Source organism: Necator americanus, chromosome IV, assembly GCF_031761385.1.
Source record: "Necator americanus strain Aroian chromosome IV, whole genome shotgun sequence".
NCBI lineage: Eukaryota > Metazoa > Nematoda > Chromadorea > Rhabditida > Ancylostomatidae > Necator > Necator americanus.
The window spans coordinates 3,887,125-3,914,088 of NC_087374.1; the positions used below are offsets into that span (position 1 = coordinate 3,887,125).

The 26,964-nt window shown below is 38.2% G+C and overlaps 1 protein-coding gene across 2 annotated transcripts; it reads left to right on the forward strand.

Annotated features, from left to right (window-relative positions):
* Nucleotides 1-1,355: 1,355 nt before the first annotated feature.
* RB195_000331 (uncharacterized protein) lies at nucleotides 1,356-25,924 on the forward strand (the record flags this gene model as incomplete). 2 transcript variants are annotated; one of them, XM_064196603.1, is made up of 35 exons in its annotated part: nucleotides 1,356-1,359; nucleotides 9,960-10,022; nucleotides 10,106-10,260; nucleotides 10,318-10,431; nucleotides 10,581-10,679; nucleotides 11,502-11,636; nucleotides 11,697-11,850; nucleotides 12,015-12,147; nucleotides 12,941-13,055; nucleotides 13,957-14,086; nucleotides 14,470-14,560; nucleotides 15,369-15,495; nucleotides 15,551-15,682; nucleotides 16,530-16,631; nucleotides 16,716-16,904; nucleotides 17,747-17,871; nucleotides 17,925-18,057; nucleotides 18,583-18,661; nucleotides 18,721-18,839; nucleotides 19,743-19,895; nucleotides 20,293-20,374; nucleotides 21,882-22,018; nucleotides 22,145-22,295; nucleotides 22,473-22,560; nucleotides 22,661-22,769; nucleotides 22,849-22,958; nucleotides 23,013-23,099; nucleotides 23,384-23,613; nucleotides 23,688-23,788; nucleotides 23,890-24,029; nucleotides 24,117-24,266; nucleotides 24,328-24,406; nucleotides 24,991-25,085; nucleotides 25,249-25,423; nucleotides 25,889-25,924. In XM_064196603.1, 35 exons carry the CDS (start codon nucleotides 1,356-1,358, stop codon nucleotides 25,922-25,924), a joined length of 4,122 nt encoding a protein of 1,373 aa, XP_064052483.1. The 2 variants fall into 2 exon arrangements, with proteins under 2 accessions (XP_064052483.1, XP_064052484.1); XM_064196602.1 differs by lacking the exon at nucleotides 1,356-1,359 and adding an exon at nucleotides 2,375-2,513.
* Nucleotides 25,925-26,964: the final 1,040 nt, after the last annotated feature.

Sequence of the window (26,964 nt, forward strand, 5' to 3'; positions counted from 1 at the left end):
AAAAGCGAAAAGATGGGATCACATACGGGATTAGAAGATTAAAGGAAACTGACTGAAATGTAATCCGCCGCAAAAAAAAGAAAGCGCCAGTCTTCTCTGACAATAAATTGGGTTCCGGTTTTAGTAAAGTTTGTAGTTTCTTTTTGTTCGCAATATTCTCTGACTCAAACAAAGTGTTCCATTCTTTTATCTTTCTTTTCTGGTGCACCATTGTTAAATAAATGTGTTGAGTTTATATAAGAGTATCAAGGGGAAATTTCTTCGAGTTTTTTCTAAGACTCCTGAGGGATGCCTGAGGGATTTAAGGAAGAAATCCTCAGCGACTTTTTGGTACCTGAGGGCTCCATCCCTGTGTAAAATCGTCGCTGTACGCGGCCGCAAATTTTTCCCATCATCAATGTTTTCGATGCAGTTTGAATGCTCCTCTATTCATGCCCATATTCATATTGGTAGATTGAAAAAATTTTACATTTTGTCTGGCTTTGATTATCGTTATCGAGTGGGATTTCATTCGATTACTTTTTTTCGTAAATTTTACATCTGTCCTTCTTTATCGGAACTATAGAGACACTTGAAAAAAAAAAAACGTTCGCTGTTGTCTTCCCGTCTATCAGCACATTTTTATACAGAAACATTATCAGTGTTGTTGCACCGGGGTCTGGAATGTTCTCATGGTTTTGCCCTTAGCTTGTACACTTTTCGCACGCTTTCGTGACTTTCCAAAAATCCGGATTTTTTGTTTTTATTTTTCTTTTTTTCCTCCATTTCCTCTTCTTTTTACTAGTCTCTGTGATCACCGAGTGGGTACGGAATGTATGCGAATTTTTAGGTATCCTTAACTTTCAAATATTCTCAAAATCTTATATCTTAAATTTCTTAAACTTATATTCTTGAAATCTTATATCTTAAATTTCTTAAAACGTATACTCGTAAAATCTTATACTTTCAAGTATTTTTATCTTATAATCTCAAAAAATTTAATTCTTGAAATCCTAAAATATTTTTTAAATCCCATACTTGAATATAATATATACTTAAATATATATTATATTCAAGTATGGGATTAATATTTATTTATTTTATTATATAATATATTAAATATATATATACGCCTCTTAAATTTCAATTTTTAATTTTCTTTTCTTTGTTCTTAAATTTTCTTAAATTTTCAACTTGAACAATTTGAATTTGTTCGAATTTTTTTCTCCGATCACGTTTTTTCATCGATTACGTGATGGCGCCGGCAGTGCTTCACTCAATTTTCAGAACGACTCCGCTGCTGCCCATTGTGTCATGGCGCTATTGACAAAGCTTTATTAGCCCGAACATAAACGACTGTACAAACATCGTCCACAATGGGTGAGTTTCGCATTTTTTCCATTTTAGTTTGCTGAGAAGCTTTATCTAAGAACTATGTGTGTATGTGTGTGTGTACGTGTTTGTGTTCAACGGCAGCAGCAGTGGTGGCGGTGGTGACGAGCACCTGGTCGCCTTGGCAACAGTTATGATCGCCATTCTCCTCCTATTCATACTGTAGACGTCAGATGCAGACCTCAGAAACTCATAAAATCAAAGTAGTCGCTGGTCACGTTGTTTAAAGGCATCACTCCGAGAATCTGAAGTGGCACGGATTTCAGGTGAAGTATTCGTATACGGGATAGTAGATTATAGAGAGGGGGGTGATTCCGTCCACTTCTTCCCGATTGCCGCAAAAAACGGCCCGGAAGATGCGGCGCGTGCACAAGGCTGGCGCGCTCCAATCGAACTCCTTGTGAAAAATAGCGCGCCGGAGCGCTCGAAGCCGTATCTTCCGGGCCGTTTGCTACGGAAATTAGGAAGAAATGGACGGAATCACCTTTCTTTCAATAATCTGCAATCCCGTATACGAATACTTCACCTGGAATCCGTACCACCTCAGATTCGTGGGCGTATGCCTTTAAATTCCATAATTAAAGGGAATGTCAATGAAATTAAATAAGCGATAAATAACTAAGATGCCTCTTAGCTGTCCTATTTATACGTTTTTTGAAAAAAAAATAAATCCACAAGCTTCTGGAAAATTCTAGCAAAATCTTGAAAAAAATTCTTCTCGAAAGTTTACAATCTAATGGTAGTTGATGATGATAGTACTAGGCTGGCGAATAAGTTTGCAGAGTTTTTTTTAAACATTTTATTATTATTTTATTATTATTATTTTAAATTAATTTGAGACCGAGAATTATTTTAAACCAATTTGTTTTCTCCTCGTTAAAATGAATAACAACGTGAATTTATATTACTTGAAAGAGCTTTTTCTGCTCCAGAAAACCATGACAGTTGTTTTTTTTTGAATAATTCTCAGTTATTTTTCAAAAGTTATTTTTCAACCTCAGAAATGGAATCCAATCCAGGAGACAAAGATCACCGCGCTCGACAACTAGTTTTCTTCGCGATTTGCTCGGCGAAGTCAAAAGGCTGCGCCGCAGCCGCTCGGGACATTTGCAACACGTACAGCAAAGGTGTCATAGGCGTAGGTCTGCTACTGTGGACAGAAATGGTGGAGCGAAATTCAAAAAAACGGTGACTTTGACCTCGACGACTTGTCTCACACTGGAAGACCTGATCTGAATTCGACGAACAAGAGTTTTTCCGATTTTATTGATCGAGAACGACAATTTTAATATCAATTTAGTCAGTTATTACTTTACATTTTTGTTTTACGACCTGTTCCCATCGCTTAACTAATTTGCTGATGCTGTTTCGTCAGAAATCGCAGAGAAAACTGGGTGTTAAAAGTGGTGATTTTTCCCAACTGAATATTTTTTTTCAAAAGCTGAAAAATCATGAAAAATTAGACTGCTTAGGTAAAAATTATCGCATTATCGGTTATTATCGGTTTGTAGACCAGAAAGAGCTCTTTCAAGCCATGCAAATATTTTAGCGATAACAAGTAATTAAAAAATCATACCATATAATAACGGGCTTATTTTATCACGTATGTGTGTTAGTCATGAAATTCCGATAAGAGAGGGAGACGGGTCCCATATAATTCGAAAAGGGAGGGGAACGGGTCCCATATAATCCAAAAACAGAGGTAGACGGATCCCATATAATCCAAAAACAGAGGGAGACGGATCCCATATAATTCCGAAAAGGGAGGGGAACGAGTCCCATATAATCCAAAAACAGAAGGAGACGGGTCCCATATAATTCAGAAAGAAAGAGGAAAGGGTCCCATATAATAACGGGCTTATTCTGTCAAGTATGTGTCAAATTGGTGCGCACACGGCAGAAAACGATGAAATTGGGTGCGACGGGTCCCATAGAATTGAATTGGCACGCTGGTGCAGCAAACCTCTCAAATTTGTCGGCTTGGCTCCAACAGTGTGGAATTATTGTTTGCCTGTATCCACTAATTTTGTGTGCATGTTGTCGCAAAAGGTAAAAGGGACGTTGGAACTGTTTTCCTGGCCGTGATTCCTCCGCCGCCTATCAATTTCTCTGCAGGTTTGCATCAAGTTGGCAGCATTCCTTTTCAGAAAGTGGAAAAATGTATGCAAAGGGCTGTTTAGAGCTTAGTAGCGAAAAATTTGCCACGTTTAAAACGAAAGGGGAATGAAATCTTTTGCCTAAAGTTGCAAAAAAGACGTTAGTTTAAAAAAAAACACAGTTCTACTTTTACCTAAAACACCACTACTATTAATTTTCATTGATAAGTGAGAGGCTAGCGAAGCAGGCCCCACAGAAAGCCTAAAATCCGGCTTCAGCCGGACCCTCAGATCATTAAAATATAATACAAAACCCTACGAACTTATTCGCCAATCTAATAGTACGGGGAGATCATCACCGCCACCGGTCACCACAACGCTTTCCAGCATTTTCCACTTCGTTCCAGTTCAAATGCAGTGTATCGGCGCGGGCGGAAGTGTGAATGAACAGTTCTCTGAGGTTCGATTCGTGTATGAGTCAGTTGCACAAATATTAGCACGAGTTTGTTTGCGTTGACAAATTTTTTGATTCATGACGCTTCACACAAGTGAATCGAAGAAACGATTTCGCAAAAAAATATTCTCAAGTTTTTTTTCCGTACGGTCTTCAGCCTAATCAAAGTGCTATATTTAGATCCAGAAAAAAATTCAGCTAAAAAGGGAAAGATTTGATATTAATATAATAGTACTACCATAATATAATATATATAATAATACATAATAATGTAATGTATTTTATTTTTTTATTCATTGTTTTTTTATTATTTTTAAAATCTTTTATTTATTTATTATTTAATTTAAATTATCATTATTATTTAATGATTACACATATATTTATATTATTTATATTACATATATTACTCATACATTATTATTATTTAATTTAGAAATTTTAAAAATAATAACAATGTAATGGTTTAATAATAATTATAATAGTAATAATAATAATAATGATAATAATAATAATAATAATCTTAAAAGAAATATTTTTATGCCCGAATGGGGTGTAAAAATTAGGATTTCTGTGCAGAATTATAAGTTCACGTCCGTGAGAACATAAAGCCTCAGAGCAAAAGCCAACTCCTTAACAATCATTAATTATCAATTATAATTGTTAATTTTTATTATCAATAATTAAAATCACACAGTTTAGGGCATTGCAGGAACTTCATTGCACTCGAGAAATCGTTGAATACTTTGTTTGGAATCGTATGTAAATAAGAATGATTTTCTTTGAATGATACACCGTTTATTTTAGTAAAGCGCCAGGAAAAGAATGATCGGAATAGAAGAAATCATTTCGTCGTCGATTTTTTCCAGCAATAATTTTGTATTTGCTCTGTTTCCCCGTCCCGCCCCATCCTATCCGCACTTCTTTTTTTTTGCTGGCATAGTTCTCCTTCAATCAGTGCCTCACACTCTGCTTCCTTCCTAATTTTTGGATTGTGAGATCATCCTGGAACAATGTAGGGGATCGTTGACTCGTCTCGTCTTTGTTGCGAATCAAATTTCCTGTGAAATGCTGCTACGGCGATGGTGTGTAGTGGATGTCATTGATCAATTCTCTTTTGTGAAAAAATGAATTTAAAATTAAATTAATCAAAAACTCTCAAAAAATTAAAATTAATCAAAGTTTGCGTTAAAATTGAAGTGAATAAAAATAAATCTTTTTGGAAGGTACGTATGAAATATTCTGCATAGAAACCGATAACCTAGCAACTCGTTCAGCGGTTCTTGAAGATAAAATGTGGAGATAATTCTTTCCTTCTCTCCCTACCACCTAATTCCCTAATTCCCTTAATTCTACTCCTTAATTTCATGTTATTATTTTTTAAAATTTTTTTCTATCCTTATAACCTAGTGGTGTACAGACTCAAATATAGTGCAACACAGGCGAGGTTTCTTTTTTTTTTGATAAAATGAAAATATAGTTTTAAAAAAATTATAGAATATGCTCTGCACTTAGAGAGGCGTAGACTTAGTCGCTAAGCTTGAAATCAAAGGTAGATCAACGTTTCTATATTTGAAAGAGATGAGAGGGAAGGGTTCGAGGTAGTGGTAATAGAATTTGCAGCGTCAATGGTTTAAAATCGCCTCCGCCACCTGACCTGTACTGTATTTATTTTCTGTCCACACTTTGAGCCTACTCTACTCCCTAGACGTGTAATTTACAGTCAATCCCCTTATCGATCTATTTAATCTAGTAATTTCAACAACTCCCTCACTATTTATTTTTCTTTCTATATTTTCTTGTAAATACGTAGTTCTCGACGTCTCCTAAAGACCAAAGGAGCCGTGCCTGTGCCTGTGCCCTCCGTCTGTGCCTCCGTAAATGACTGAAGCGCAGTTTCGTCGAAACGTGTTGGTGTCTCCCCGGAAAACTCGAACAATTCTGAATAGAAGTGGTCGTAGTGGCGCATCTGTCCACTATATACGTAATGCCTCGTAGACGTTGGTGGAAAACGTTGCAGGAGCCTCTTTACCATCCTTCTGGTAGATCCTGGAGGTGAAATGAAATGGTTTTCCGTGCGCACAGTCTTAGAGGCATCACCCCACGAATCTGAGGTGGTGCAGATTTCAGGTGGAGTATTCGTATACGGGATGGGAGATTACGGAGAGGGAGGTGATTCCGTCCATTTCTTCTTAATTCCCGTAAAAAACGGCCCGGAAGATATGGCTTCGAGCGTTCCGGCGCGCTATTTTCTACAACAAGTTCGATTGGAGCGCGCCAGCCTTCTGCACATGCCGCATCTTCTGGACCGTTTTTACGGCAATTGGGAAGAAATGGACGGAATCACCTCCCTCTCCATAGTCTCCCATCCTGTATACGAACACTCCACCTGAAATCTGCACCACTTCAGATTCGTGGAATGATGCTTTTAATTCTGACATTAACTCTGGATGTAGAGAGCAGGAATGGATCTGGCCAGCCCCGCTTGCCTTGCCGTGTTTTGGAAGGAACACTTTTTTTCTGAGCTTAGCACTGACACGTACATAATGTACTTTGCTCTGTGTGTGTTCATAAATCTCATAATTTTTCAGTTACGTAGTGTTTTCCAACAAAATTTCATCCGTTGCTTAGAGAGCTTTGAATACGAATGTAATAAATTTTATAGACCTGCTACCACGTGCCAAATTCATCAAAGAAGAAATATTGAAAAGAAAAATTCAAAGTAATTTGATATTTGCTTTGAGAACCCATATTTCGCGTTATTTTCTGGCTCTTATGGATGAAATCTGCTGGATCGAAGGACATATTCCGTGTTTCAGTGATACTAAATTAGATGCCGGTTTTTTGATTTTTTTTTTTTAGTTTTTTTCTGACTACGACAAAGTGTGTTTTCCTTTTTTCTCCTCGTTCACCATTAGTGCATGTGAATAAATAAATAAATAAAATTAAATTCCTGAAAATAAGAAATCATAATATAATGAGGACAAAAAAAAATGTAACGTAATATAAGAAAGTATATTGCAGGAAGTATTTACATATACGTATATATGTAAATACTTCCTGCAATAAAAATTCCTGAAAATGAAAATTAGGCATTTTTGCGAAAAGCCGCATGTTTTTTGTTATCCCCGCCTTTTTTTCCTGCTTAGCAATGGTTTTCTAACGGTTTTTTTTAATTTTAAACAACAGAACACGATAAAAACAACTAAACAATTTACAATATATATAATTAAATATTATTAATATAATTTGAACAATTTACGGATAGCGCTAACTTTGTCAAGCAGACTTATCCATAGGATTTTAGGGTAATTCCAGTAAGTCTCATTGCGTTGCTGAAAGCAGTTCTTCTGTGGGTATAAATTCGGGAAAAGTGATTCCCTTTCTAGTTTTTGCGTTTCCCTCCGAGCGCTACCATGGGAAGACATTTCGGATACGATTTCCACGATAATTCGGTCAAACCTTCTTTTATTACATATCCTAATTGCAAGCAAAAAGTTTCACGTTCGTCTTTTACCGGATCGCAGAACTGTATCCAGGAGTTGATTCGACCACGTCTTAAAGCAATAAATTCAAATGGAATGAAATTCAACAGAAATATTAAAACAAATGACAGTAAATAATAGGAAATGGGATTGAATAGAATAAAAATTCATCTATTTTTCTTTCAAAAAATTCCTGAGCTTATTTAAAGAACAGCTGTAGAATTGTGCTAAGTTGGAGCAACTTTATAAATTTAGAAAATTTCTACTAATTTCTCAAATTTTCCCCCTAATTTTTTATTTTCTTGATCTTAAGGTTTTTCTGCGAAGAACCTGTAGGATAATTTTGGAATTTTGATTGTTTCCCAGATGATTCGAGAGAATTTTCTATTTTTGGAATTGAAGTGAGGGCTGGAGACGCTACGTGATCAAACTTTGATTTTGATTAGTGTCGTAAAACTGGAAATTTCCCATCATCGGCATATTTTCTCACAGTTTCGGTTCGTGCAGGAGAGAATGGGACCTTTTTATCCTAACCATGTGGGACCTGTTATTCTTTTTGTCTCGCCGCCATCCAATCCAATGTGTGCGTGTGTGATGTGAAATTAAGCTGTACCTTGGCGCTATTTCCTTTTTTTTCTTCTTTTTTTATGTTCGGGTTTCTTTTCCTTCTTTTCTTATGGGATTCACTGGAAATTTCCTCTTTTGTAACTTTAATAATCTTTTCTTTCACCATCCATTCAGCAGTTTTTTCCTCCCTCATAAGGGATTAAGAGGAAACAACCTGTAGCAGTGCCGTTTGAACTAAAACCAAAAAAAAAACCCCCTAAGACTTGTCCGCTTAGATCGCATGTTAAAGAGGTTTGGCGGCGATAATTACGGTCTTAAGCGGGCTGGCGGGCGGACTGGCGGGCGGAGGAGGAGGAGGAGGTCTCGTGGTGCCTGCGAAAAAAAAGAGTTGCTTTGCCAGACCAGATAAGTCAGTCTTCTGACGACGGTGACGGACGTACAGACGTACGGACGTGTACGAACGAATCGATTACGACCATTTTTCACATAATCGATTCATTCTTATCGTGATCACACGCACACACGTACACACTGCACACTGGTTGGTTACTGATTACGTTAGTGTTTACTCTTAAATACATAGTAAATACGTATTTTATCTAAACACCGCCGTGGGAACGAGGCCAAAGAATCATTTTCGGATCTTTGCTTCTCTTCGATTTTGAGGATTTTTTTTTTGTTTCTACTCATTGCCACCATTCGATTTGACGCCGTGTCTGCAACAATTCACTAGCGATTATAATCCGATTTTTGTGAACGTTGTGTGAAACGTACGATATTCTCATTCTCATGCAAATTTCACTCTGATTCACTTCACATTTGCACTAATTCGTCGACTTTTCCCCGGATTTTATGCTGGGATCAGTTTCGATCATAGAAATTAGAAGGTGTTCACAGAAATTGGAGGGGTTAGACCATCCAGTTCCAATTATTTCACGGAAAAGCACTTCCAGGATCAAAATTTTGGGTGTGTGTGCGGAAAAATGAGAGGTGGGACCCTGGGTTTTTTTCTGTTTTTTGTTGTTTATTCATACAAATTCTCAACTAGAATGTTAGATTTATTAACGAATTCTTGGCCATCTGGTTGTAAATGGACTCTGGAGAAGAAAATGATAGGATTCGGAAGAAATTTAGCACAAGAAATTTTTCATATTTTTTGTTAATTTTTGGTTTTTCTTAATTATCACGTATTTTGTAAATTTTTTAATTTCTTTTCCGGCCAAAAAATATCTGAATCAATCTTGTGTTGTTGGAAAAAGCTACCGACTCGTATTTCTCTCGTAATTGATTATTTGCTTATTTATTATTTATTTTCCTTATTTATTTATTTATTTATTTATATGATTGATTGCAAGATTTATTAGCCTCGAAAACTACCGGACGTGATCGGAGAGATATAATCCAAAGAAGCTTCTTTTATGTTTTTTTGTATTTTGTTTTTTTTTTCTATTTTTCACCCAGGATACTGTTGTCAACGCAAGATCAGTAAATGTCGAATGAAATTTCTTGGATTTTCTCCGTTCCAGAAAACTACGATAGCTGTTGCTTGATGTTTGATTTGTTTGATCAGAACCTCAGTGTTTTTTCTTTAATCCTCTGTGGCACCGACGAGGGCACAAAGTTTCTGGATTTCTCCTCTTTTTTCTTTTTCGTTGTTCATACAAACATTTTTCATCAGTGTTTTCGAATTCCGAAGAGATTTTTTTTCCTAATTCCACGCAATTTTACGGATCAAAACCGCAGTTTTTTTCACCTGTTCACGTCGCTTCCAATTTATCCACGGAAATCCTTACATTTTGTGCCTTAGCGACTGCTGAAGGCATAAAACTTTTCCCAGGAAACACTAGACATCAATTCTTGTTCCACGGCAATGACTCAGTGGTTCTTTGATGGAACGAGAAGAAAAAGCCTGGAAATGTTTGAGGAGACATACCGACATCGTACCTTTTTCGTTCAATCGTTCTTCCCATGATTCTCGTTTAATTACAGCTGCAATAGCACCAGCAACCAGCGCCGATAATCCGGTATATGTGGGAGATCCGGAGAAGAAACGTATGTGTGTCTGTCGTCGTTCGTGTGTGATGACGGTCATTCCATAACACATTTAAAACATAATTATTGATCCGATTTTACAGCGATCGTCTCATCATCAAAATCGCCGTCGATGTTCGATCGTTTATGCGGATGTTGTCGTCATGAAGCCTCGGCCAGCGACGACGTTATAGTCGGCGAAGAAGAACGACGACTTCGAGCCAACGATCGTGCCTATAACTCTCGGTTCAAATATGCGGTATTAACTCTACTTAAATCTACTTCCGAAACAGCTACCGTATACCGATCGCTTTAGGACAACTATATAAAAACTTCTAAATATAATATCATCACTTTCATCCCTCATAATCTATTCGAACAGTTTCAACGGATAGCTAACTTCTATTTTTTGGTATTAATGATATTACAGGTGAGCGGGTTCATATTTCAATAATATTTTTTCATTTATTTAATATTTGTTATTTATCTATTGTTTATTTGTTTTATTCGATTGAATTTTTGACAATTGTTGCGTTATCAATGCCTAAAACCATTGTCATTGTCATTGTCATTGTTCAGTTTATTCCACAAATCTCTTCTATATCATGGTATTCGACAGCAATTCCACTTGTAATCGTACTAGCATTCAGTGCGATTAAAGACGGGTACGATGATGTGGTGAGTTGTTTATTGTTGTTGTTGTTGTTGTCAAATACGGAGTCTAAAATGTTAAATAATATTTTCGAAGGAAGAAAATTCAATTTCTTCTTCAAAAAAAATTCCCTCTTCCGTGAAATAATTGGAAGTGTCCTAACAAAAGTTTTGTGGAAGTTTCCGAAAAAATATAAACATAAATAATATAAACAAATGATATAAATAATGAATATAAATAACATAACCTATGTCATTGATGGGGCGAGTGAAGGGTAGCGATTAGAGGCTTTCCGCTTCTTGCACGATCGATCAGAGGTTCGAGTCCGCCCTAATGCTCACTAAGTCTTTCATCACTCCGGAGTCGATAAATTGGTGCCAGACCTGTCCGGGAGGATAAAAACACTGGCTTGGCACATCGGCTAACCCCCGCAAGTCATTGTAATGATAAGTATAAAAATAAACAATAAATAATAATAAATAAATATTAATTCGGGACCAGTTACACGCAGCGTAAACCTCAAACGATTCTGAATTGAAGTGAACGTGGTGGCGCATCCCAAGCGGATTGATTAACGCCAGGAACTTTATCCTTTATCCATTAATAACTAACTAAAAAAAGACTTCACATCGAAGTAGTAAGTGCCATCAATGCCTTGAGCACGTATCTTCCCTGCAAAATAAAATTATTCAAGGTGTTTGATGTTGGATAGGGTCGATGAGTCAAGCCTTATTGAACTTCGGTTAACGACTATTCCCAATTCCCATTTTTGAGACTTGTGCCGGTGAAATGACTCACGAGTGATAAGTGAAAACGTTATCAACGCCTGTAACTCCGCGTCTTTTCAGCAACGGCATATCTCCGATCGAAATGTGAACGGTCGAAAGTCATACGTTGTACGTAACGGACATTTGAACGAAGAAGAATGGAGTAATGTTCGTGTGGGGGATGTTATACGAATGATGAGCAATCAATTTGTGGCGGTAAGAATCCGGACTACCTCCTCACGGCTAAACTATGGATGATGTTCATGGATTCTTCAGGCCGACCTACTATTACTGTCCACTTCTGAGCCACATGGGATTTGTTACATTGAAACGATGGAATTAGACGGTGAGACGAATCTGAAGACGAGAGGAGCGTTGCCAGACACTGCAGAAATGGGCGATGATCTGGTTGCTATCAGTAAATTCAATGGTGAGTTTTTTTGATCAGTAGTAACCTTTCAAAAACTTCCTTATGATCCATTAATTCTTCTTTTCCTGAAATCATTGCAAGGTGAACTTGATCAATGTTTTCTTCTTTTCCCAACGATGCCTTGGTGAAACTTTTCTTTTTCAAAGTTCCTTGACATTTTCCAGGCGAGATTGTATGCGAGGCACCGAACAACAAGTTGGACAAGTTCCAGGGAAAGCTCATATGGCAAGAAAGAGAGATGCCAATCACCAACGACAACATTCTTCTCAGGGGATGTATCCTGAAAAATACACGATGGTAAATTTTTTCTATTCTTCATTTTCCCCTTTCATTTCTCGGATTTTTTTGTTTCTATCGATCCGTCTCCTTGTTTTTCCTACCATTTTTTCCTAACATTATTGTGAGCATTCGAGGTTATCGCTTTCGTATAAAAAACAATCCATAGTCACCTTTTTGGCTACCTATCAGAATTTACTAACGTGTTGAAAAAAAATCTTTTGCTGTTCAGTTTTTTTCTTCTCCTGACCAGATAAATTTTGTTCATATCGATCCTCTCTTACATTATTTGTCCAGTTTTCGTTTCGTCAATACGTATAGCCATATAGCCACGCTGAATTCCTCCTAATTGTCCTGAAAAACGGCGTGGGAACCACATTAATTTCTGCGATTTACGTTAGAACACGTCTCACCTTTACATACGCTCCGGTTCCCTCTGTGGCCTATTCATTGGTTTTACTTGGACAGGTTGCTGAGGGGACCTAATTGATTTTCGACCGCTCGCTCGTTGACGCGGCGCGTGGACAGAGCGATGCGTTCTAACGCACCTCGCAGGAATTAATGCCGTTTCCCCCGCCGTTTTTCTGGATAATTAAGAGGAATTTAGCGTGATGACGCTCATATTCGTAATCTAGAATCCGATCTCTATATTGTCCCGCAAAAACCCCAGCATCGTCATTTTCCTGATATGCTGTCTTTAAGTGAATTTGCAATCAAACGGGTTCAAGCCCATCTGTTGAGCTCATCTTGGACTTGTGTAGCGATAGCACAATGATGCTTTTCCAAACTTTAAAGACGTCCCAGCTATTTTAAGGTGCTATGGATTGGTAATATTTGCTGGAAAGGACACGAAGTTAATGATGAATTCTGGGAAATCAAAATTCAAACGCACCAGTCTGGATCGTTTTCTCAACATCCTTATTATGGGGGTGAGTGAAATTTACACAAAGTATGCCGGAATTTGGAAAATGTCATACATAAGTGCTTCGAAATAATCTTTATAGATGTGCTTTTTGAGTGAGTCCTCCACAATGTCATTTCCACTTAATCAAAAACAATTTCAAGAGGGCGATCTCAGTTTTTTTTTCTTTTTTTTTTTTTGAAAAAGCTTTACCATATCTCTTTAGTGATTTCTCGATTCTTTGCAAGTATTTTCCACATTACATTCACAACATTTTTTTTTACCATGTCTTTGAAGAAACTGTGATCTGGTCAACTTCATCACAGTGGAGTTTTCCAACGACACTTTTAAATGTTTTTCTTCGGGAATTTTCCGAACATTTTGCAGGATGTAGGGATTTCTCGTGATCCTAGCATTTTCATTTTCAACTTAGCTAGGATGCAACAGAAATTTTTCAGCTAGAAATAGCCGCAGATACAAATTGGAAGCATTTTCACAAAAAAAAACGAAAAAAAGGTTTAAAAAAAAGAAAATAAAGTAAATATGATTATTTTTTTTGCTCACCTTTTTTTATTGCTCTACAGTCATCTATATTTTCCATTATTCTTTTTTTTTTCGAAGCGTTTGGAATTGGCTTCGGACCTGCCCCGACCTTCAAAGGTATTTTCAGGTGACATTGGCGACCCGCGTCGAGCATGCCAATTTTCTTAAAAGTGGCCTTTGCCTAGCCAATTTATTACTGGATCATTTTGCTTGTATTAAAATAAAACAAAATGATAAATAAAATAAAATAATGGTAAATATTAGTAATAATACAACCATAAATAAGTAGAATAATAAAAAAAATTTCTGCTACTAATAAAATCCAAATCTTCGGAGATTTTTGCCATGGACAAAAGGATTGAAGAAAGAGAGCCCGTGCTATTCAGATTGTGCTCTTTCTGATTGCAATGTGCTTGATCTGTACCGTACTGTGCGGTGTTTGGGAATGGACTACCGGTCGTTGGTTCACTATTTATCTTCCTTGGGATGATATTGTTCCGAATAGACATCAACACGGTACGTGAACTAAACGTTAAAAGCATCACCCCACGAATCCGAGGTGGTTGCGGATTTCAGGTGGAAAATTCTTATGCGGGATCGTAGGTTATGGAGAGGTGGGTGATTCCATTCATTTTTTCCTAATTACCTTAAAAACTGTCCGGAAGATGCGGCGCGTGCACAAGGCTGGCGCGCTCCAGTCGAACTCGTTGTAGAAAGTAGCGCGCCGGAACGCTCGAAGCCGTATCTTCCGGGCCGTTTTTTTTACGGCAATTAGGAAAAAATGGACGGAATCACCCCCTCTAATCCGTACCACCTCAAATTCGTGGGGTGATGCTTTTAAGTGAACCTACTCTCTCTCACACACACACACCGTCTCCTGCACATCTTACCGTATTCAGGTTCACAACAAATCGCTATCATTTCTTTCTTGATGTTTTTCTCCTATGTGATCCTTCTCAACACAGTAGTCCCAATTTCTTTGTATGTAAGGTGAGTTTAAAAATCCTTTTTTTTTTTAGTTTCAATTTTTGATCTTTTTTTCTGATCAATTTTTTATTTTTATTTTTTCTCTGAATTTACTTTATTTTCTTATTTATTTTCGGGTTTGTCTCTTATCGAGTTCAAAAGTTAGTTGTAAAATCCAACTTCCATCATTAAGATAGCAACTAGCAATATTTATTTCTGCCCATTTTCATTATAAGTAATGAATTATGATAGAATTAATGAGAAAAAACATCTCACTAAAATTAGTAAAAGTACGAAAATCCGTTCTATTTTCATTGGAGAGCGTAATGAACTTGATTAGTGGCAATTAAGTCATTATTTACCTATTATTCTGTTATTTTATTTATTATACTGTAATATCTTTATTCATTTATACTTTATATTTATATACTTATTGTTCTTATTTATCATTGTTATTTATTATTTACTATTATATCACTACTCTTTCATCATTATCCTCCTTTCTCCTTTATTTTTCGCATTTATTCCTTCTTTCAACATGTATTTTGACGATTCGTATCCGCAAATTCTGAAACCGTACTCGAACCTTCTATCCCCTTCCAGAGCAGGATTTATTTTAAATTTATTTAATATTATTTTATTTATTTATTGAGGCTTTATTTATAGGGGTTGGCAAAAATAAAAATTACCACAAAAACAACAGAAAAACCGATAAGTTTGTAATAAACGTACAGTACATGTAAGGGTTTGATTTGTAAAGTGAAATAATTTGTGAAGTAAAATAATAAATATTTTTACAGATTTACCAAAAACAAATAGTTCTTATTTATAGCGTGGAAATTATTCGTTTCATTCATTCGATGTGGATCAACTCCGATCAACAGATGTATTTCGTTAACGGCGAGAAAAGCGTGCCGGCACGTGCGCATACGACCACTCTGAACGAGGAGCTGGGACAGGTATGAGCGCGTGCCTGAGGTCCCCTTTAACTGACTACAGTAATCACCTTTGCAGGTACAGTACGTGTTCAGCGACAAAACGGGAACACTCACTAGAAATATTATGACTTTTAATAAATGCACCATCAACGGAGTTTGCTATGGGGATGTGATCAGCCCGAGCGGAGAAATCATGGAAATCACCAGTGTGAGTTAGCAGAGTGTGCAGGACACGTGCACAATCCTATTTATTGATCTAAAAATCAATTTTGAAAAATCAGCATAAGAAGTGAGAAGAAGTATCCCATGAGAAAAAAATACTTTTTCAAATAGCATATTATATAACGCTGAACTTTTTTTTTCCTGTGCGCGAATACAAATCCATAACAAAAATCCATAAAAAATCAAAATCAAATCAAAATCAAACAAAATTATCAAATAAATCAAAAAGTCCATATTTTCTGCGTCAACCTAATCAATAAATCACGTTCTGTTCATTCTGTCATTTCTTCTATTGGTTTAAGGAATAAGTTACAGACTTTTTTCTTTCGAAACTTAAATGTACATATTAAAATTAAAAATAATGGCCAATAAAATTATATGTTTACATATTTGCCGTTCACGATCTTCACATTCTAGTTATTTATTGTTGACTGGCAGAACATTAATTAAAATTGATCATAAAGTAAAGAATTTTCTAAGAAAAACATATGTAGTGATTTCACTAACGTTCCTCACGTGTGAACATGTGTGAACACCGCATGAGAGCATTTTTCAGGAAAAAATAAAATAAATGTAAAATATAGATAAATGTACAAACAACACTTACACATAAAATACATAAAAATATGAATGTAAACATAAATATAGATAAATAGAACAAGAAATCTTCTTTTCCTTTTTTTCTCCTTCTTTTCCTTTTCCTCTTCTTTTTTTTGGATCGCACATTGCTAATTTCATAAATTTGTTGTGACCCAGAGTCAAATCAAATTAAACACATATTTTTCTCTAGAATAACCATGTATTCTCGTCATCTGGAAGGAAATAATTTTTAGCATACAAAGCCGATCGATTTTTCGTGGAATTCTCATTACGAAGAATCGTTCACGTTCTATGACAAAAGATTGTTGGATGACACTAAGAAAGGTGTACCGGAGGTGAAGTTTTTCTCTTTTTTCCTTCTTTTTTTTTTCTTTGATCCTATATGATTTTCCTGAAATGGATCCTTGAATTCGTTGAAGGTGACGGAATTCTGGCGACTATTGGCGTTATGCCATACAGTGATGCCGGAACGAGACAAAGGACAACTCGTCTACCAGGCTCAATCGCCGGACGAAGCCGCGCTCACCTCCGCCGCTCGGAATTTCGGCTTCGTATTTCGTGCTCGAACTCCGCAATCAATAACCATAGAAGTGCTGGGGAAGGAAGAGGTCAGAGACGCTAGTTTGCACTTTAAAAAACAAAAAAAAGAGATTCATTTTTATTCATTTGCTTGAGCTGTTTTGAAAAGAAAAGGAAATTTTTTAAAATGTTGTTTTTTGCTGCTTTTTAACTCGTTAACAACAGCTCGCGTTTTCTTTCATTCCTGGCTCCAATCGACCTTTGCGAGCTCTATTTGAACAAGGAAATAATAATAAATGATAATAAACCTACTAAGTAGAGATTTTTTTTGAAAAAATTAAGAAATCGTCAAAAATAACCGCTGAAAGTTGTGCGGCTTACCGCTGAGCCGCGACATCGTCAAAGGGTTAAAAATTCCCTAAATTGACTGTTTGGACTATATTTTTTCCTTTTTCCTGCATTTTTCTTCTTTTTTTTTCTAAGACGAATTTTTTTTCCCCTGCATTTTTCTTAAATTATTCTCTTAGAAAATTGGTTTGAATTTTTGCCTAGTCCTTTCATTTGGTCTTTTTTTTCCTCTTCTTTTACTTTAGGTAATTTAGCTTTTATGTGGAAGAAATTTAAAAAATTTGAAGAAATAAGAAATCTGCAGCTTTTGGAGAGTTCTTAAAGAGCAGTAAATTATACAATTATCTTTTTTTCTGCACAAAACTTGTTAAGCACCTTCACATGATAGGTTTGAGTTCTCGCTGCAGGCAAAAAATACAGTAACAATAAATTGGTCTGGTTTTATTTTTCCGAAAAATTAAAAAAAAAAAGAAAAAGCAGTGTTCTGACGTCTATGAACAGACATTTCCAAAGGATTTTTAAATCAGAGCAGTTCTTAGAAGATTTCTCTGAGAAATCCTCAAACTGATCTTGCGCCGCTCAGGTGTACGAGCTGCTCTGCATCCTCGACTTCAACAATGATCGAAAGCGTATGTCTGTAATAACGAGGAACTCAAAAGGTAAAATCCGTCTCTATTGCAAAGGTGCGGACATGATGATCATGGAAAGGTATGGTTTTCCGGTCGTTCAGCCGTTATTTTTACGAATCACCTCCTTTCCAGGCTGCGATCGGACACTTCCTCACTGCTTGTCAGTTCCACCAACACCCATCTGGCAGAGTTCGCCAATATTGGTCTACGTACACTTTGTTTAGCGTACAAGGATATAGAGCCAGATTATTTTGAAGATTGGATTGTGAGTTACTTCCACAAGTCCCGGATGGAAGGTTTGGTTGGCTCTAGCGCGGTTTCGAACCGACGATCGATCATGTAGCTACAGCGGAGCCTCTTAACCGGGTGACATATAGTCGGGTCACAAAACGACGTGAAGCACGGACAGTTGCGTAAGCGACTGCGCTCGAAGCGCTGCGGTGAAGACAGCGGTTGAAATCGAGATGGGACCGTGGCGAACTGCAGGGATGGGTGGCGGTTGCGAGGGTCCTTACACGATCCCAATCGCTACGCTCCACCGCGCCGCTTCGAGCGCAGCCGCTCGCGCAACTGTCCGTGCTTCATCTCGTTTTGACCCTACTGTAATTATATTACTAATTAAATCATAATAGTATAATAAAATAAAATATAGTACAATACTATAATACAATTAATACAATGCTATAGCGTAATAATAAAATAAAAAATAAATAAATAATAAATAATAAAATAAATGAATAAAATGGTAATAATAATAAAATAAATAAATAAAATGTAAAATATTCTGCAGAGACGACAACAAGAGGCGGCTGTCGACATGTACAACCGAGAAAAGAAGCTCGAAGCGGTTTACGAAGAAATGGAGAAAGGTAACCTCCTCCTGAATAAGGAGTTACATCGAAGCACTTCTGTAGACGTACAAATTCAGGTATGACCTTAATTGGAGGCACAGCTATAGAAGATAAACTTCAAGACGGAGTACCGGAAGCAATCGCTCGTTTAGCAGAGGCTAACATCAAGATATGGGTCCTAACTGGAGACAAAACGGTAAGTTCCCTTTTAGTCCTTAAATATAGTACATCATTACAATTAACTTATGTTTATATTGAAAAACTAAACAGTTTTAAAAAATTAGTGAAGTAAAGAAGCTAGAAATGAAAAAGCTACGATTTACGTTTTAGTATTTTCGTTCTCTCTCTCTCCCGCCCTCCTTTTCAATTCATTTCGACATCGGCGACATGTATTTTTAACTTCGTTCTTTCATATTTCATAGATCGACTAGTTCCATGCGTACTGTCTTTTCTAGCTTGTTTTTTTTTTGATTTATTTTATTTTATTTTTTTCTAACTTTATTTCCACTTTGTTGATTCTTAGTGTTATAGTAGGACGAGACGACATGACGCTTCCACTTCAGTTGCGTAAGCGGCTGCCAGAAAGCGGTTGGAATCGAGGCGGGACCATCGCGAACTGCGGTGGTCCCGCCTCGATTGAGCAGTGCCTGTGCAAGAGGTCCCTCCACGACCCCAACTGCCACGCTCCACCGGGTCGCTTCGAGCGCAGCCGATTACGGAACGAGCTTTATGTCGTTTTAACCCTGCCATATCAACAGTCTGATTATGATTACTGGAACGCAGTGTGGTTATACCACAAGTTTTTCAAATTTATTTAATTGGTAATTAGTAATTAGTTGTATTCAGTAGTGAAATTTCAGAAGAATCAGGGAAGTTAATTAGATTTACTATTATTTTCTTTACTATATCACTACGTTCGGGAGAACAACGCTTTTTTGCGAAAATTTACTCTCTGAAGATCGGAAAGATTTGCTTTGCTTCTGATCGAAGGCTAAATTTTTAAAAATCCGGCTGAGAAACCAATATTTTCCCAATTAGTTAATGAAGAGTTGTGTTTTGAACAACGAATCGTGCATAAAACTGTACCGGAACATTCCAGGAAACAGCTATAAACATCGCGTACTCGTGCCGTCTCCTAACCGATGACATGAAAGAAATCGTGGTGATCGACGGTCAGACTCATTCCGAAGTCGAAGTCCAGCTGAAGGACACAAAGACAACTTTTGATCGTATAATGAACAACAACAACTCGGTGAGTAAAGAGAATTTTTGCTAAGGTTGGAACTGGGACGTTCGCTGTAATTTTATATTCTCTCCATCTTTCTTTACGTTAAATTTCGGCCTTTTTCGGTTAGCGACGACCTCGTGTGTTCGTTAGAGACAGGACTGTAGATGAATACATTCGAAGTGTTATAGCAAGTCTAGAGGAATGTGATACGGTACCGTAGATCAATAATTTTCCTGATTATGTACGTGTACGGCTAACAGCATTATGTGCTGCTTGCAAATCACCGCTTGCATACGCGGATAACACAGCTCTAAGCCTTAGTTGCTTCCCGATTACGGTTAACCTTGCGGGGTACACTTTGACTTGTTTACAGCATTTTGATCCGCTAATAATTGCGCTCAGTTTCAAAATAATTTTTTAGCAATCACCTATCATGGACAAGCCTCGTTTTGAAATCGAAACCATACATGGAAACGGACAAAACTCTACAATGACTTATGGAGGTAAACAGCGAGTTGGGCGAGTTCAAAAAAAAAATTCGTTACCGGTTCTACATCATTTGACTATAAAATCCTTTATGTACTAGTAATAATTAGGAGCAAAATGAGGTAGATATCAGGATGTAGGCGAAAGTTATGGGACTGTCCAACAATTATCCTGCGCTTGTCAAAGCTCCACACCATCTCGCTTCGGAGCGGTCTCGCTTTTACTTCAAGCACAACGTAACACGAAATCGACTTGGTGTGGAAACCTGATGGAAAACGTAAAACTCGGTGTGTAGACTACGAGTACGAGCGTTATGCTACCCAATTCCTCCTTATCGTTTTGAAAAATGGCGTGGGAACGACTTTTCCTCCTACAAGGTACGTTAGAACGCGTCACCTTTGAGCATGCCCCGGCTCCACGAGCGAGCGGTTGAAAATCGAAGAGATCTTTACTGCTTCTTCTTCAAGTAAAACCAATGAATAGGCTGCTAAAGGAACTGAAATATGTACAAGAGTGGCGCGTTCTGACGTACGTCGTAGGAACTAGACCGGTCCCCACGCCGTTTTTTAGGACGATTAAAGGGAACCACGTGTAGCCACGATCGTACACGTAACCTGCACCGCGAACTTTACATTTGCCCACGGATACCTCTACATCGTCACTTCTAAAGTATCCAACCGTCAAAGCAAGCAGAGACTATAGTCGGGTCAAAACGACATGAATCACTGTGCAGTTGTTAAAGCGGAAGCACTCGAAGCGGTGCGGTGGAGATAGCGGTTGGAATCGAGATTGGACCATCGTGAACTGCAGTATTGTACGGTGGTAGCAAGGGTCCTCACTCGATCTTAACCCGTACGCTCCACCGCAGCGCTTCAAGCGCAACTGCACCGTGTTTCACGTCGTTTTTACTCAATTGAACCCGTGTCGGAGGTGCTCGGGCTGCTTAAGCGATATTAGAGCAAACAATGTAAATAAAAGTGAAAACGAAAAATAATGAGGGCGGGAAAGCTGACATTTTCTGGAACTGAGTGACACAGACGGGGAATTCTATTATGGCTGGCTGTTGTGAGAACAGTCCTTAAAGGCATCACTCCACGAATCTGAGGTGGTGCAGATTTCAGGTGGAGTATTCGTATACGGGATGGGAGACTATGGAGAGGGGGGTGATTCCGTCCATTTCTTCCTAATTGCCGTAAAAAACGGCCCGGAAGATACAGCTTCAGGCGTACTGGCGCACTATTTTCTACAGGGAGTTCGACTGGAGCGCGCCAGCCTTGTGCGGCGCCGCATCTTCCGGCCGTTTTTTACGGCAATTAGGAAGAAATGGACGGAATCACCCCCCTCTCCATAGTCTTCCATCCCGTATACGACTACTCCACCTGAAATCTGCACCACCTCAGATTCGTGGGGTGATGCCTTTAATAGACTTCGTAGACTTCTATATTTACGTTCTTCAGATTTATTGAACTCTACATAGTTTTATTGTCCACGCGGACCAAATCTGTAATTAGCTACACATTTCAGTTGCGAATTCCAAACAATCACCATCGGAACATCAACGAGACGGCGGTGTCGCGCTTGTAATTAATGGAGACTCACTCGGATTCGCACTCGATCAACGTCTTGAACGATTATTCCTCGAAATTGCTACGATGTGTATGGTTAGTTTAAATCAAGGATAACTCTTCCGGATATATTTGTTTTCCAGATGTTTTTATTCAGATATTTTTCAATATTACCTTCTTTTGCTGATTGTTTATACTTTTAATAAGAACAGCCTCTCACAGGCTGTGATCTGTTGTCGCGTAACGCCACTTCAGAAGGCGCAGGTGGTGGATCTTGTGAAACGGAACAAAAAAGCCGTGACATTGTCTATCGGAGATGGAGCTAACGATGTATCGATGATTAAAACAGCACATATTGGAGTTGGAATATCAGGTTAGGCTTGGAGATTTTACCTTCACAAGGCCTTTTTATCATTATTTTTTAAATTTTACTCAGAGTTGAAATATCAGGCTAAGCCTGGAGATTTTACCTTGACCTGCTTTTTTATTTTTTTTTCTCAAATCTTACCTTGTTCTGTTAGTTTATTCTTTCAAAAATAAGCTATTCTAGGCCAAGAAGGCATGCAAGCTGTGCTTGCGTCCGACTATTCGATCGGGCAGTTTCGATATTTGGAACGTCTTTTACTTGTTCATGGAAGGTATGTACGGAACTCTTATGAATATATTTTTGCAATTTTTGTTGTTTTTTGTTGCTTTTCATCGTATCATTCCTACATGATTCCAAAGAAAATTTTAAAGGTGGTCATACATTCGAATGGCAAAGTTCCTGCGGTACTTCTTCTATAAGAATTTTGCTTTTACATTGACACATTTTTGGTATTCATTCTTCTGTGGATATTCCGCTCAGGTAACAGTGAATGCGATAGTCTTTTTGAGACATTTTTCTGAATTTTATTACAGAAGCAGGAGAAATGTTCGAGTTTTAGACCGTTTTCGATGCTGTTTTCATCGCATGTTACAATCTTTTCTTCACAGCTCTTCCTGTTTTGGCAATGGGATCTCTTGATCAGGACGTGGACGACAACTACAGCTTACAGTAAGAAAACTTTTTACCATCAAAAACAACGCTGTTAATTTACAATTGAATCAGATACCCGAAACTGTACCTCCCTGGTCAGTTCAATCTGTTTTTTAATATGAGGATATTCATCTATTCCGTTCTTCACGGCATGTTCAGGTGGGTCCCTTTTCCAGAAGTATGGTAGAGTCAAAACGACGTGAAGCACGTTGCAGTTGCGTAAGTGGTTGCGCTCGAAGCGGTGCGGTAAAGCGCAGCGGTAAGAATCGAATGGGCACCAATGCTACCACTGCTCATTGTTGCAGTTCGCGATGGTCCCTCCACGATTTCCAACCGCTATCTTGACCGCGTCGCTTCAAGCGCAACCGCTTACGCAACTGCACCTTGCTTCATGTCGTGCTGACCCAACTTTAAGGACCGTGCCGTTGAATATTTGTGTTCAGTTCACTTGTAATCTTCTTTATACCCTACGGGGCACTTCTGAATGGAGCCGCATACGATGGGAAGGACTTAGATGACTATTCCACGTTAGCGTTTACCACATTTACGGCGCTGATTGTGGTGGTCACTGGTCAAATCGCCTTTGACACCGCGTATTGGACAGCGATCAATCATTTCGTCATTTGGGGATCGCTTATTTTCTATCTTTTATTGGCATTCCTTATTTATGAAGGTAACCAGTCATCAACATCTTCAGATCAGATGTGAACATTTCCGATTTTATGTTGTTTCAATACTCTTTTTAAGCACTACCTGTTTCTCTGGTCGCAAAAACCTCATCGACAATCTCTTACGGGGTTGCGTTCAAAACTATGGCAACCCCACAATTCTGGTTCTCCATACTTATGGTGTGTTACAGTTTTTCTTATGAAAAACTCTTCTTTTCTTGTTTTTCGAATCTGTTTGGTTTCATTGTTCACGTTGTTTGAAGCGCCCTTTTTCGCTTCAGGTGACAGTGATACTGCTCCTTCCGGTAATGTTGAACCGGTTCTTCTGGCTTGATACGCATCCATCGTTCGCGGATCGCCTTAGAGTTAGGAGAAGTTTGGGGAAAAGAGCGGTTAGCGTCAAAGAAAAAGAAGATAAAAAGTAATTTTACTACAATTTCGGAGAATTTCAACTATTCCCTGTAAAGATTTTCTTATTGAGCAATTTGGAGTGAATTTTTTATTCTAGACCTGCCTTCACTCGATCTGCAGCGACACGTCGTAGCGTTCGCGGTTCTCTGCGTTCCGGATACGCGTTCTCTCATACGCAAGGATTTGGAGACCTCATTCTCAAAGGGAAACTCTTCAAAAATGTCGAACAAATTCGAGCAAAGAACGGGTGTTGTGACATTTTCTCAATTCTTTCTATTCTTTTCCTCCAAATAACAGATTATTTACAGTTTGCGGTCCCCTCGTAATGGTCTTACTCCTGTGCTCGAGACTCCTCCTATGATTACTCCTGTTCCTGATACTGTGGAGGTAAGTGACATTATCCTAAAAAAGCACACCTACCCTTTACATTGGCGCGATTTTTCAACCGAGGATTTTTCATACGGTAGAGGTTCATTATCTGCAGGTATTACGAGCCCAATTTACTTAATTTGTGGTTGTTCTCCTTATTGATTTATTTGATTCAGATTCGACAACTCTCATAATGTATTGTTCTTTTCATACTCCTTTCTGATTGTGTATAATAAGGTCAAAACGAAATGCAGCTCGGTGCAGTTACGCAAGCAGCAGCTCTCGAAGTGGTGCGAGGGGCATAACGGTTAGGTTCGTGGTGGGACCTTTGCTAGCACCATTCTTCGTTGCACAGTTCGCTATGGTCCCACCTCGATTCCTATCTCCACCGCGCCGCTTCGAGCGTGGCCGCTTACGCCACCGAACATCATGTCGTTTTGAATATTTCTGAAGTTTTTAAATATTTCTGAAATTGTGAAAAAAAAGAAATATCTGAAAATGTAAGATTTCTCAATGCTGTGTTTCATAAATAAGTTCATGTTCATGTTTCATAAATAAATAATTTTTCATAAATGTGTTTCTGAAGACTCAAATCGTTTCAGATGAGTCCAAGTTCAGCAGGAATGCCCGTAATGACTCTACCATACGAGCCGGTCGTACGACAAACGCATCGTCTCACTGTCAACGACGACGAATGGTGGGTAATTTCGCTTACTGTCAGCATGTGATGCAAATCCTAGCATTAGTAGTGAACGACATCAGTGCTTCTGCACTTCTTCTCTTTTATTTCCTTTATGAATGATTCAACTGCATGCGTTTCTATTCTGCTTGTGAATGTCGTGATCGTGATTGTCGTATAGGTCTGTCGGTGGAGATGTGTCAGGTTTACGAGGAACTGTTATTCGTGGAGATGGTTATCCAGCAGCACCCATTTCTTCCGGGTTGCCACCGTCTTTCACGGACAGCTCATCAACTTCATCAACATCCTTATGGCATAGTAGAAGTCATCGCACGACACCTAGACGAGAAACTGAGGTATAAATGAATGTGTGTGCACCCTTGGTTTAGTGACGTGTAGTGAATAATGTTGTGCGTGTGCGTTTGCGTGTGCCTTTCTACCTGGTGCAACTCAGTTACGTATAGTTGGGTCAAAACGACATGAAGCACGGACCGTTACGTAAGTGACCGCGCTCGGAAGCGGTGCGGTCGAGACAGCGGTTAGAATCGAGTTGGGACCATGGCACGCATGCAGAGGTGAGTGGCGGCAGTGAGGATCCTTACGCGATCCAAACCGCTATGCTTCACCGCTCCGCTTCGAGCGCAGCCGCTTGCGCAACTGTCCGTGCTTCATGTCGTATTGACCCGACTATACGTGTGCTCAAACTATTTTGCGTTGCGCTTCCGCTTATTTCCGCGTTTCCGCGTGCAATGTCCGTAGAGCACGTATAGTCTTTGGCGATCGCCGGTACCTAATTTGATCTGATTGATCTGGTAACACAGGTCGAAGATGACGACGTAATTATTGAGCGTTTCTGAGTCTGCGAATCTCAATGCGAGAGGAAAGCTGTTTGACTGCCTTCTGCCTCAATCTCTCTCTCACACACACACACATTCCATTTCTTTAGATTTTCATTTATATGTTTGGGTGTGTGTGTGTCTTTAAAGACGAGTCATTGCATTTGCTGTTGTTGTTTTTTTTTTACTTCTTTTTTTGATTTTTTTCTACGTTAGTTTTATGCTCATTTTTGTACCATAACAAACTCTAATCATTGTTGTTCCCCATGTGCAATGATTGTTGTATTTGCCCTCACTTTGCCGACCTCATTCCATCGTTTCACCACTTTCTAATTTTTTGAATTGTTCTTTCGAAGTCGTACAACTATAGGATGCGACTAAAAGTACACTCGTACAATTGTTTGATTTTGATAATGGAGTACATATCTCATATTTACAAAATACGCCAAATTTTGTTGACTGTGATAGGTTTGGGTCCATGAGTGCCGTATTGCTACATATTTGTCAAATTTTCAAAGAATCTAAATAAAATGAATATGTTTTCTAGTTTTATACCGTAACATTCATAGTAAAGGCTGTTTCAGAACAAGTAAGGGTGATATATGCGAATTTGATCATGTACTCAACGCCATACCTAGTAAAAGCATAAAAAGTAAAAGCATTTTCGAGTAAAAAAAGTTTTTTTTCTCGGAGATGATCGAACCCTTTTGAATTCGTCCAGAGTCCGAGTTTGTTTTTTCGGGAAGTCCGAAACCCAACATTTGAGATTAATTTGTACTTGACTTTTTTCATAGTTCAAGTGCTCGGATGAACTCAAACATACATCTGAATGTCTTTGAAGTTGCAGGTTGTAGGTCTGGGCACATTTAAAGTATAGCAACCCTCAAGTGCACTTAGTTCATATTTTAAAATATTAGAATTAACTGAAATCTTAATAAATCGACCAAAAGCATCTTACAAAGAGAAGGCGAGAAAGTGATTTCACATATTTGGTGTCACACTCAATTCTCCCTAGTATTCCAGAAAAGGCAGCCTTGGTGAAATACCTACTGCACCGGTGT